General features: G+C 38.2%; 1 protein-coding gene across 1 annotated transcript in view; it reads right to left on the bottom strand.

Annotated features, from left to right (window-relative positions):
- SCEL (sciellin) overlaps nucleotides 1-12,350 on the bottom strand; it is a 95,487-nt gene that overhangs the window by 43,065 nt on the left and 40,072 nt on the right. Inside the window, exons 12-18 of the mRNA XM_047082050.1 lie at nucleotides 9,317-9,361; nucleotides 7,912-7,971; nucleotides 7,550-7,609; nucleotides 6,611-6,670; nucleotides 3,991-4,050; nucleotides 2,981-3,040; nucleotides 1,965-2,024 (exon numbers count right to left, since the gene is read on the bottom strand). Of these exons, the coding sequence (XP_046938006.1) occupies nucleotides 1,965-2,024; nucleotides 2,981-3,040; nucleotides 3,991-4,050; nucleotides 6,611-6,670; nucleotides 7,550-7,609; nucleotides 7,912-7,971; nucleotides 9,317-9,361 (405 nt within the window). The remainder of the gene's footprint in view (nucleotides 1-1,964; nucleotides 2,025-2,980; nucleotides 3,041-3,990; nucleotides 4,051-6,610; nucleotides 6,671-7,549; nucleotides 7,610-7,911; nucleotides 7,972-9,316; nucleotides 9,362-12,350) is intronic.

Below are 12,350 nucleotides of genomic sequence, written 5' to 3'. Positions count from 1 at the left end.
TGCAATTGTGCATATATGCACATTCCTGCAAACACAAGCACACACACATAAAACATTTATTTGCCTGTAGATACATGTAGGCATGCACATAGTCGCACATCAACATATGAAAAACAAGAGGTGACTATTTGAAATACTCTTTTAAATAAAAATTAGCACGGAAGTCATGGATTTTTCTTGGCAAATCAAAGTAAATTAAATATTTGAACAGTATCTGAATCATTAAGAAAACATAATTCACCTGAATCTTTATCACTGCTCACAATTTCTTGCAGCTACTATGGGCCAGGCAGGATAATGTTATGATCCCTATTTTGTGGATGAGTAAACTGAAGCATGAGAACTAGCAAATGACCAAGCCAGAATTTGAACCCAGGTCTTTAGGTTTCCCTGCTCACATTCACTACCTTGAGTTACCTCCCTGAACCCCCATGTAGCCATAGAAATCAATGCTTTCTTCTCAGTCTACTGGGTGCAAATACAAGTCTCGAACTCCCTGGGTTGCTGGACCATGTCATGTTGCTGAGAATAGCACACCAGCTTTTCAACTAGCTGAGTCCTTGCACTGCTAACTGGGCCTGTGGACATCAGTGACACATTTTTGAATCAACTAATAATATCATGTGCTGAGTTAACTGAATGGAAAGAAGTTCAAAGGAAACCACATGGAATTATTTGGTGCACTGGTTTCAGCAGCGTACCAACAAGCTCAGTTTCAAATATATTCCATCTGCTTTTTAAAAAATAAAAAGCAGGAGAATATAAGCTTTCCAGATTTACTTGAAAGTTAATGGATAGGAGAACTCTTTTTTAAGTTTATTTATTTATATTTAGAGAGAGTGTGTGAGAGGGGGAGGGACAGAGAGAAGGAGAGAGAGCCCGACTCAGAGCTCAAACTCATGGAACTGTGAGATCATGACCTGAGCTGAAATAACCCAGACAGCCTTAGGAGAACAAAGTACACTTTGTTAAGCTCTTCATTTTTATACACTATACTACATAGATATATACATGCTACACACAAAAACACTATATATGTGCACACATTGTTAGCACATAAACACATCTACCTATATCCACACATACCACATACATATATTTACATGTAGTTATACTATATACACACACACATTTTGATGGTTAATTTCATATGTTAAGTTGGCTGGGCCACAGAAAGCCTACATATTGCGTCAAACATTATTCTGGGTATGTCTGTGAGGGTGTTCGGGGATGAGATAAACATTTGAATCTGTAGACTGAGGAAAGCAAATGGTCCTCCCTAACATAGGGGCCATGACCCAATCAGTTGAGGATTAGAATGGAACAGAAAGTCTGAGTTAGAATGGAGTTTTTCTGCCTGACTGACTGACCTAAGACATCTCTTGGCATTGGAAGCTAAACCATCAGCTCTCCTGATTCTTAGGCATTTGGGTTTGGACTGGAACTATAAATCACTGGCTCTTCTAGGTATCCAGATTGCCAACTACAGAGCTTGGGACTTTTCAGCTTCCATAAGAGCATGAGCCAATTCCTTATCCTATTGCTTCTGTTTCTCTGGAGAACCCCCTTGAGTACACATAAATACTCTTATACCCACACAATTATACATACACACTACTTATATACACACAAATACATTTATACACACACATGCAGTACTTACACATACACACACATACACACTTAAACACACACCACATACACACACACAGAAAGGAATCATTTAATTCAATAAAGTCAAATTCCCATTTAATTTTGCAAAATCTGCCAGATAGTAAACTTTACCCATAAATTAAATGCAAAAGATCACTTCTGACTATCACTTGTATAAAACTGCTTAATATGATTTGTTTGGGGAAAAAGAGAGCTTGGTTTGAATTTCAATGCAGTCTCCTGACAAGCAGTCAGGATTCCGATGTGCTTATAAATGCCAAAGGAAGGGAAGGAAGTTTTACATGTCTTACCTCTTGATATTTTTATTTGTTTCAGGATTTGCTTTAATAAATCCATTGAAGTCTTGTTTTCTTTGAACAAAGAAATGAATTTTAATGCATGTTATTAAGTAAAACACTAGTCAAGTGAACAATGATTGGAGAAGTCATATAAGTCAGATAAAGTCCTAGACTGGATCAAGACAGGATATAGATTTCTGCTCAACAAATCAGATATAATTGCTTATTCTGGTTTTAAATAATGAGAACAATATCAATAATAATATTTTAAAAGTTATAAGGAGAAGAATATATGTCTTCCTATAAACTGAACCATTTCCCCAATGCAAGCCTTTTAAAATATAATTAGGTTATGATGAGTTACAAAGAGAAAAAAAAAAAAAAACAATACGTCACATGGTAGGAAAATGAATGAATCATTTCTCAGGGGTACACATGTGACCCTCATGGAAGAGCATTGACATTGAACGATATCAAAAGGGGATGACTTGAACCCAAAAGGATGACAGTGCACAGGGATGGCAGAGGATGGCAGAGGTGACAGGACTCAGTGCTGCTGCCATGTTGACAGAGCCCTGAAGAGGGGAAACCGTGGTGGAATTTCCAGTGGATACACCTGCCAGTCCCTCCCCTGGGTTGCCTTCAGAGACCATATCATCCTTAGAGAAGTTGATTTACAAGGGTTTTAGTCAAGCCTCCACTTTGGCTTTGCTATTTTGGAGATCTACCTTGAAAACGTTGTTAAGACTATGCTTCATTTGGATACAAAGAAACAATTCAGTAATGCATCCATAAACCAAATCAAAGCCCTAAAATCTGGGATAAAGGGCAACTTAGTATCAAAAATTAGGACGGTTCTTCAAAAATTAAGTAATTTTATTAGGAACAAGAAGGGAAGGTCATGGGGCCCACTGCTACTGTCTCACTCCATGCTAATAAAATATGGTTATGAAGCTAAAATGCAAAATCATTTTATCATAAGATTGTCACTTACAGAAATCAAACTTAAAGACACTACTAATTCTTACCCAGTGGCATTTTCCCTTCCTTTGGGATTCACTTTGATAACATTATCCAGGTCTTTACCTCTTTAAAAAAAACATTTAGATCAGTTTCCAAGAATTCCCACAGTATTGTATATAACTAAGTATTCCATGTTATTGGATGATTAATTGAAAACTTTTGGAGAAAATTATTATACAAGTATTAAATTCATTTTATTATGAAAATTGCCTATCAATAATATAGTTAAGTTAATCTCTGGGATTTTATATTGACCAAATGTAAATTTAGATAGAATCCATTGCAGACCTTCCAAAGTGAAAATCAGGGTGGTAGGGATCAGACACAGAAGACAGAGAGAAAACTCAAAGATGTGACCCCTTCAGTGTCACTGAGAAGATCACACAGTGAAATTTGGGGGAAATCAACCAAGATTCAGAAATCAAAACAGGTCTCATCCTCTCCTAGTCTTATCTGTCCTGGCATTCATTTTGATAATCATTTGGAGATCTTGGCTTCTCTGGGGGGAAGAAAAACACATGAAAATTTTGTGTCACTTAGGTTATGTTCAATTTTCTCTGATATCTGTATAAATGAGTGTCCCGGAAAGCGTATCAGATATTTCCAGGCCAAATGACCTAAAAAACTTGGATGTAATTATCCTTAGCTGATCTTTATTAACTCCCACAGCAGCACTTAGTTTAAATCAGTTTAGAAAAGCTTCCTAGCATACCTCTCACTTTGCAATTTTGTCCTTTATATTTCTTAATTTAAATACAAAACTTGGCTCATGTTTCGTTTAAGAAAGTATAGAATAAGAGATTATGTAGCACATTTCCTGTACTTAGTTCAGTATAACTCAAACATGTGGTCCTATGGAAACAGCATTCGTCATATTCCTTTGCTTACTCTCTGATTGGCTTAAAGTACACCACTTCATCTGTGACAGAGGAAAGCATAACACTCCCACTTCAAATGACCTATGAAAAGCTAACTTGAAAAAAGAGAGCCCCAGCAAAGTAGGAGCTGCACTTACCCTTTCTCATTTTTTTCAGTCCTCTGATTAACTTTAATAAGACTTCCAAGGCCTTGGTTTCTTCATAACATTGGAGCAGGGAGGAAGGCAGAGCAAGAGAGAGGAGAGAGAGGAATTCAGTCTCTTATGGCAACAGAAGATTTCTCACAATAGGAGTAAGATGTTATCAGTACCTAAAGCCTCAGAAGTCTTTAGAACTGTTTAATGCAAGTGGCTCTTCTCATGCAAAATGCTGAAGAGATATGGTAACTTTTCTAATAGTAAGGTCCCAGTCATTACTCAGTTATGATTAAATCATTCTAACAGGGAATAATTTTTAATAAAATAATAAACATTCCTGCCATTTAGAACTGAGTTGTTGTGCTGATCATTTATGCAATGTTACAATTTTCAGGTTACTTTTATTACTATATATCATAGCCCTAGCACCCAGTTTCGGTATAAGGAAGAGATCTGGATTCAAAGTCTAGTTCTGATTTTAACAAGATTGCAACCCTGTTATTTCACTTTTCTGCACCAAGTTCCCTCACTATAAGTAAAGGAATTAGACTATGCTATCTGCAGGTCTTTTTTTTTAACTCTAATATTTTATTCTTCATATTCTCAAAAGACCTAATGGTCAAAGAGCCTGACCTGTGGGTTGAAGCCAAGTGATTGCAAGCTCTTTATTTTTTTTAACTTCTTTTGAAAGCTCTTTATTTTTTATTTTTAAAGTAAACTAAATGTTTTTAATTGAAATAGAGTTGGCACACAATGTTTACAATAGTTGCAGGTGTACAACATAGTGATTTGACAACTCTATACATGATACAATGCTCACCACAAGTGCAGCTACCATCCGTCACTATACAATATGCTATTACAATACCATTGACCATATTCCCTACACCATACCTTTTATCCTCATGACTTACTCATTCCATAACTGGAAGCCTGTATCTCCCACTCTCCTTCACCTATTTTGCCCATCCCCCCACTACGCTCCCCTCTGGCAACCATCAGTTCAAGTATTTATGTCTTTATGTATTCTCTGTATTTATGTGCCTATTTCTGCTTTTTCTTTGTTTTTTAGGTTTCACATATAAGTAAAATAATATGGTATTTATCTTTCTCTGTCTGACTTATTTTACTTAGCATAACTCCCTCTAGGTCCATCCACGTTGTCTCAAATGGCAAGATCTCATTTGTTTTTATGGCTAAGTAATATTCCAGTGTGTGTGTGTGTGTGTGTGTGTGTGTACACTACATTTTCTTTACCATTAAATCATTTTAAAAGCAAAAGTTCCCTTCAGGTCTCAGTTTGTGCTTTCTTTTTCCTTTGAGGGAGGACTGGTGGGAAGCTAACTTTAATATATTTGTTGATATATTGCTTTCTTTAAACATGAAAATCATTCAAATCAGGGGTGGAAATGAGACAGTCAACATTTTAAATCTAAACCCTTTGGGAGCCCTGGGTGGCTCAGTCTGTTAAGCATCCGACTTGTGCTCAGGTCATGATCTCACAGTTTATGGGTTCGAGCCCTGCATTGGGCTCTGTGCTGACAACTCAGAGCTTGGAGCCTGCTTCAGATTCTGTTTCCCTCTCTATCTGCCCCTCCCTGCACTGTCTCTGTCTCGAAAATAAATACTAAAAAAAAAATTAAGAAACAAAAAAGAGAAATAAATAAATAAATAAATCTAAACCCTTTGAAGATTTAGCATGTCATTTTTAGTAAAAAGTTCCCAGGTCTCAAGTACCCTTGGAAAAGTAGAAATCTCTATGATGTCTCCAGTGCTTTATATAAATTGACTACAAACAATAATAAACTTTTTCCATGCAAATCGCTTAAAGCTATTAGGGGATATCAAAGTTAATCTCTCTAAATCCCCCCAATTGTCCAGGTGTTTTCCTTTGCTATTTTCATCTGTCTCTGATTTCACCGTGATAAGACTATTGGCATTTTAGTTTCTTTCAGTGTAAGAAAGAAGGCAGGGAGGAAGGGCGGGAAGAAGGAAAAATAAGGAAGGATGGATTCTCCAGGTCAGTGAGCTCAGTCATTCCTGCATCAAAAAGCCAGTTCCTATCAGTTATCCCACATTATAAATCACATCTCTTTTCTTCTCTTTACCAGCCCAGAAATGATTTACTTGAGATGCTCATCCTAATTTTCTTATTTTCCACCACTTTCATGGACCCTTCCCAATTTCATTTTTAAATATCGGAAATCACATCTTTTCCTATACAGCTCATATAACCATTCGCAGAGAATTGACTGTTTTCCCATTTCATCTGTTCTTCATGTGAAAAAAAAAATACCTGTAATAATACTTGTACATTTACATTATAATAATAGATTGCTAATAAGGATTCTGTATCTGTGAAATTCTTACTGCCAACCCTTTTCATCATACAGACTTCAAGTGTTCTACATCAGAGAGGACTCAGCATGTATTTGCCAAGATTGACTTGGAAAGCTAGAATACCATTCTGTGCACAGACTGGCACAGAGAGATGGCTTTAACAGATAATCGAGACAATAGAAATAATTATCATGTTAGGAAGGTAAATCTAAGAACTAACCATGTACAAGGTAAACATCCAGTCTGGGGGAAAGACAGTAAAGATCTCATAAATTCTTACCTTTCATCATTCTTGACTATTGCGGGATTTTCTTTAATAAAACTGTCAAGAGTTCGGTTTCTTTTCACATAAAAAATAGTATCATAATGTAAGTCAATTTTCTAGTACATCAGTATCAGTGTAGAACTATAAATTAACCTCTTAAATGCTATCAGTGCAGTTACTAATCATTCCCTAACCCTTTTTATAATATAAAATAAGTAAAAGCAGGACTCTTGATCTTGAGATATTTATAAATATATCCATGAGGGGCGCCTGGGTGGCGCAGTCGGTTGGGCGTCCGACTTCAGCCAGGTCACGATCTCGCGGTCCGTGAGTTCGAGCCCCGCGTCAGGTTCTGGGCTGATGGCTCGGAGCCTGGAGCCTGTTTCCGATTCTGTGTCTCCCTCTCTCTCTGCCCCTCCCCCGTTCATGCTCTGTCTCTCTCTGTCCCAAAAATAAATGAAAAAACGTTGAAAAAAAAGAAAAAAAATATATCCATGATATACATATGAAGTGACTCAACCAAGATTCCAACTGAAAAGTGCCTTAGAACATCATAAAGACTTCAGTGATGAGAGGCTGTGCTTCCAGCATCAAAACGTCTTATAGTAAATATGTTTATTTCATAAGCCAGTCCACTAGTTGTAACAGCCAGCTAGAGTTTTTTTTTTTTTTTCATTTTTAGATACAAAAGGGAACTTGGAGATCATCTAGGTCATGCCCTTCATCTTGGGAGGAGGACACAGTGGTTCCAGAGGTTAAGTGACTTGCCCAGGGTCATCCAGACGGATGTTGGTGGCAGAGCCACCACCAAGATATCCACCCATCTCCTCACCCCCATCCAGGGAGGGCCTGTTCCACCAGCCTGCCTTGTCTTGAGCCAGAGGCTGAACCCAGGATGGTATATAGTCTAGGACTCAATCAAAGAGGCCTGTAAGAGTCTCAGTCAAATCTTACCCTTTGTCATCTTTGTCTGTTCGGGTACTCATAAAAATGAGATTTTCAAGGCTCTTGGCTCTGTAAACACAAAGAAACTCCAATAAAAAAGACTACATATTGAAATAAAATTTTGTGGTATCTTAAAAGGTCGGATACCATAAACATTCTTCACGAATTGCTCATTTACTCTTATTGAATGGAAGAGCAGAAATCCTTCTGGGCAATTATGTCTGAGCTTAATGTACAATACAGAGAGCACTACCCCATCTGCTAGTACATTTCCATGCCACAGGATACAACTCCCTTCCAGCTAATGTCTGAAAGAACACAGCAAGGAATCTGGGAGACCATATTTTCAGGTTAGGGACAGCTGCACTTACCTTTTCTCTGTTTGATCTGCCTTAGGATTTGCTCTGAAGAGACCGTCAAGACCTTGATTTCTTTAAATGTATTAATAAAAAACCTTGTCAGTGGTAATAATACATACTTAACTCTAAAGAAATATAGACCAGTTTGTATTTCTATATAGAGGTCAGTTATAGACAGGAAATAGTAGCTGGTTGCAAACGATGAGACACAATTCTTGAAACTGGTTTATTCCAAATAGGTATTTTCAAAGACTCAAAATTTAAATTGCAGTGGACCTTAGGGAAAAATAAGATAGAAGATACAAACTGGGGATCCACACATAGTAGATCCATGACATGTTGTTTGCATTCAGAGCATTTTGATTAAAAAACATTTTTTTTAATGTTTATTGATTTTTGAAGGAGAGAGAGACAGAGTGTGAGTGGGGGAGGGGAAGAGAGAGAGGAAGACACAGAATCCCAAGCAGGCTCCAGGCTCTGAGCTGTCAGCACAGCGAGATCATGACCTGAGCCGAAGTCGGACGCTCAACCAATTGAGCCACCCAGGCGCCCCAAGAGCGTTTTGTTTTTAATGTGAGCCAGTGTTTACAAAGATGGCCATGACACATCGAAACCTGGATTTTCAAGATATCCTGAGAATGGTCTGCAACACTGGGCCTGTCAGCAGCTGAGAAACAGCTGGAGTCCTTGGACAGGGCATTGCCCTATGTTTCATACAGTCAGGTCCCTTCTGCCCTGGGAGCCCATGGAGTCTGTGATCCTTGATCTAATACCCTCTCTCTTTGTAAATGAATAAACTGAATAGAAGCAAACTTAAATGAGTTGTTGATAGTCAATCATAAGATCATATTGTCAGAACAGGGTATGAAAACCACATCTCTCTGATCAATGAGCTCCTTTGACATTTGCCTAGTTTCTCTTTTTCTCTGATTCCTACCCATTTAGTATGTTGGTAGGCAAAGGAACAGAGAGATAGCAAAAACTGCGCTCACTTCCAACACAAACCTCAATCATTATAATTTTTAAAGTGAGCAATTATAAATGATTTAAAATTAAGGAGATAAAGTTAACTAAGATAATAAGTGGCTTTTGTAAAGCATAAAACTGAAAGCACTGAGTGACCAAACTAAACGCTGCCTGCATGCTAATATACTAATATTTCAGGAAGAGAACTGTGGTTTTATATAACTGCCTCACTAAACAGAGTATGAAAATCAAAGACACCTTAATATTAGTCTCTTTAGATTGGAATAGCCTTTCATTGGTAGTGACGCCTGCAAGCTTTTTATTCAAGATTTGTAGGCCGCTTTTCATTAGCCCCATATGTGGGTCCTTGTGCTCAAATACTAAAGAGACATAAGAAGTCACATTATCCAACTCAGTAATAGAACAAAAATTGGATGTTTTCAAATCTTACCTATTCAAGCTTTTGTTCATTTTGATGATATTATCCAATTCTTCACTTTTGGAAGAAAAACAAAAACAAAAAAAATCTCACATCAGTAAAAGCCTGTTCAGAGTCAAAGGGCCGGTCCACCTTAAACCCCTGTTTTGGTTAGTTCTCTGGAATACAACACAGGCCCCACCTTTTTCCTCTATGAGAATCTTGTTTATCCTTCAAGGCTCTTTCAAATACCTTTCTCCAAGACACATTTCCCAGGCCTCCACAGGAATAGAGTCCTCTACATTTTTGGAAACTTTGCTGCATTTTGTTTTTGTTCATCTCCTTTATGACACTTAGACTACTATATTTTGTAATGTAACAACTGCACACTTGTCTCATGATAATGTTCCTGCTCCTACATCTCTCTCTCTTTCACACACACACACACACACACATGCTCCACTTAAAATTTAGAACTGTATTTTACAGTGGACTCTCTTCAGTCTTTAATACCGTGTCCTTTATACAATAAATACTTAATATAGGTTTTCGACTGAATCAACAAATATATGTACATTGACTAGTTACAGATTCTATACATTTGCATAATGTACCTGCACAAAGTAACTATCAGAAAACACCTGTTCATCCGTAAGTCTGGCTGCTTTCTTGAATTGTGCTCCTATCTCATTTCAAGCCCACTAAAGTTGCTATCTTGTTTCTGCTTTTGAGAACTGCAACTTTCTGGCTGTTTCTTGAGGAACTCACAACCTGTTTAAGCTAAGCCCCTGGGTTCTGGAATATCCCTTAGAGCCACCTGAGCTCAGGTCTTTCCCCCAGGAAGGCAGCCTCAGTGGGCTTCTTGTTCCTGTTTGCTCCTCACAGCATGGTCTCTCTTCAATATTTCTGTCACCACTTTGCCTCCATCTCTCTTCCCTTCCAGTTTTAGATCGCAAATCATGGTTTTTCCTTCTTCCTGCTCTAGAATCACACATTTTCCACACTTTCTCAATGTTCCTCTTGAGTCATCACTGGTACTGACCAGGAAACCATGAGGCCAAGTAACTCGGTAGTTACATACTCAGGGTCCCATGTCAGGGGTACCTGCATCCCAATCCAGGATTCACCACTTACTGGTTGGTGACTCTGGGTGTGTTACCTAATCTGTTGTTGCCTCAATTTTTCCATCTGTCCAACAATACTAATTGTACCCACCTGAGAAAAGAATCAATGAGCTAATGACTATAAAGTTTGTAGCATGCTGTCTGGCAAGTCATAAACTTTCAATTGATTTTGGCCGTTATAACAAACACTTCCCAGTCTATTAAATTTTTCATTAAATAAATGCTTGCTATATTTATTTTTTAAACAGCTTTTAGAGACATCAAGACTTTGGCTCAGGCTAGAGAAGTATAGTTCTGAGTCATTCATGTGCTTTGAAGGTGCCTGGCACCACGCACTGCCAGAATATAGCCACTGGGCAAGTCCTCTCAGTGACCCTAAAACATGTTTCATTAGCAGCCATCACATAAATGAAACTTCTCAAACAATGTTACATATTCAGTGGTAGGATTGAAGGCTGAGGATAAATACTGAAATACAAAAGTTGCTGACCCTGACAAGAATTAATTAACATTCTATCCCCGACACAGTGCCCCGCTGTTGTTTCTTGCTTGCAATCCCACCTTCTACCTCTGAGGGTATGACTCTCTCCATATCTCCCAGGATAAGAACAAACCTAAGAATCCTATAAAATTGTAGCCCCAGACCTTTCTGGCTAATGTGAGTCACAACAATGTGATGATCAGAATCTGGGGTTGCTCACGTTTATCACAAAAAAATTGGCATAAATCATGAGAAGACAATCTGTGGCAAATTAAATAAAATGGAGATAATATTCTGAAGAAAGAAGTTGGGCTTTTAAAGTGACCTTACATCGATAAAAGCTTTGAATATTAAATTTCACCATTGCATGTGCAAGAAATTAAATGCTCTTAATCAGATAGGAGTGACAGTCCACTTCACGAAGGAATATCACAAAGAGCAGCTCAGGTGAATGAAGCTACTTCTAGTCCCTACAGATGGCCCATAGTAATGGTCCTTGGGTATGTCAATCCAACAGACATTCCCCTTGGAGGAATGATGCCAGAGCAGTAACTTCTCCCTGCATGGAACACATCTTTCTGTGGATTTCGTGCATCGTGCCTAGGGAGAGGGGACAAGACTGACAGTAGTTCCCGGTGTTTCTCTTTGTGCCAAACCGTAACTTCCCTTCAGCATCACTCACATATCTCCCTCTCAAACATCCCCACCACTCACCAAAACACTGTCCAATCTCTCTTAAAAACAAAATATGACCTCATAAAAGTAAAGTAAATAGAATTAGAGATCTAGGCACTCAGACAAGAGAAGGTGGAAGCGAAACATTCAGGATACTTTCTGGAGTCCCCACCTGGATTCAGAGCTCCAATTAGTTTTGTGCACAGAAGAGCAATGTGTCACCTCTGTTTCTTCTCTTCAGTTCTTTTGACTGAGACCATGGTCCCCAATCACACTCAGCATTGCATTGCTGAATTCCACCAAGCAATGAGAATTTTTGTAGGCATGGCATTTAAAATATGGAATTTTTATACTCCAGGTCTCCCACTGTTCATTCATTATTTACCATAATCTATTATATAAGTACCTACATTGCACGAAAGATTCCTGTTAGACACTGCAAATGACTTATGGTGAATAAAACAAAACATCTGCGCTAAGAAACTGAAGAGATGACAGAGAGGGTGAGATGCTGACATAGATACCATGAAACAACATCAGTTATGATTAGTTGTTATAACACATAAATAGGGGGTTCGAATAGCTTAGATAAATAGAACTCACTGGAATGATCTCACTGGATCATTCTGTGAAGACTTCACAGAAGAAGTGATATCTGATCTAGATCTTGAAAAATACGTAGGACTTGGATGGATTGATATGGTGGCCTTGAGGCCGGGAAAGGCTGCTATGTAGGTGGGATGGCATAAACAAAGGCACAATGTCTGGAAACTGCAGAAAGAAAGTG

This window comes from Lynx rufus, unplaced genomic scaffold (assembly GCF_022079265.1).
Source record: "Lynx rufus isolate CCGP_SWC_20201006 ecotype Redwood Valley unplaced genomic scaffold, mLynRuf1.p SCAF_1, whole genome shotgun sequence".
Taxonomy (NCBI): Eukaryota; Metazoa; Chordata; class Mammalia; order Carnivora; family Felidae; genus Lynx; species Lynx rufus.
The sequence above is the reverse complement of the archived record's forward strand: the minus strand, read 5'-3'. Positions and strand labels throughout refer to the sequence as shown.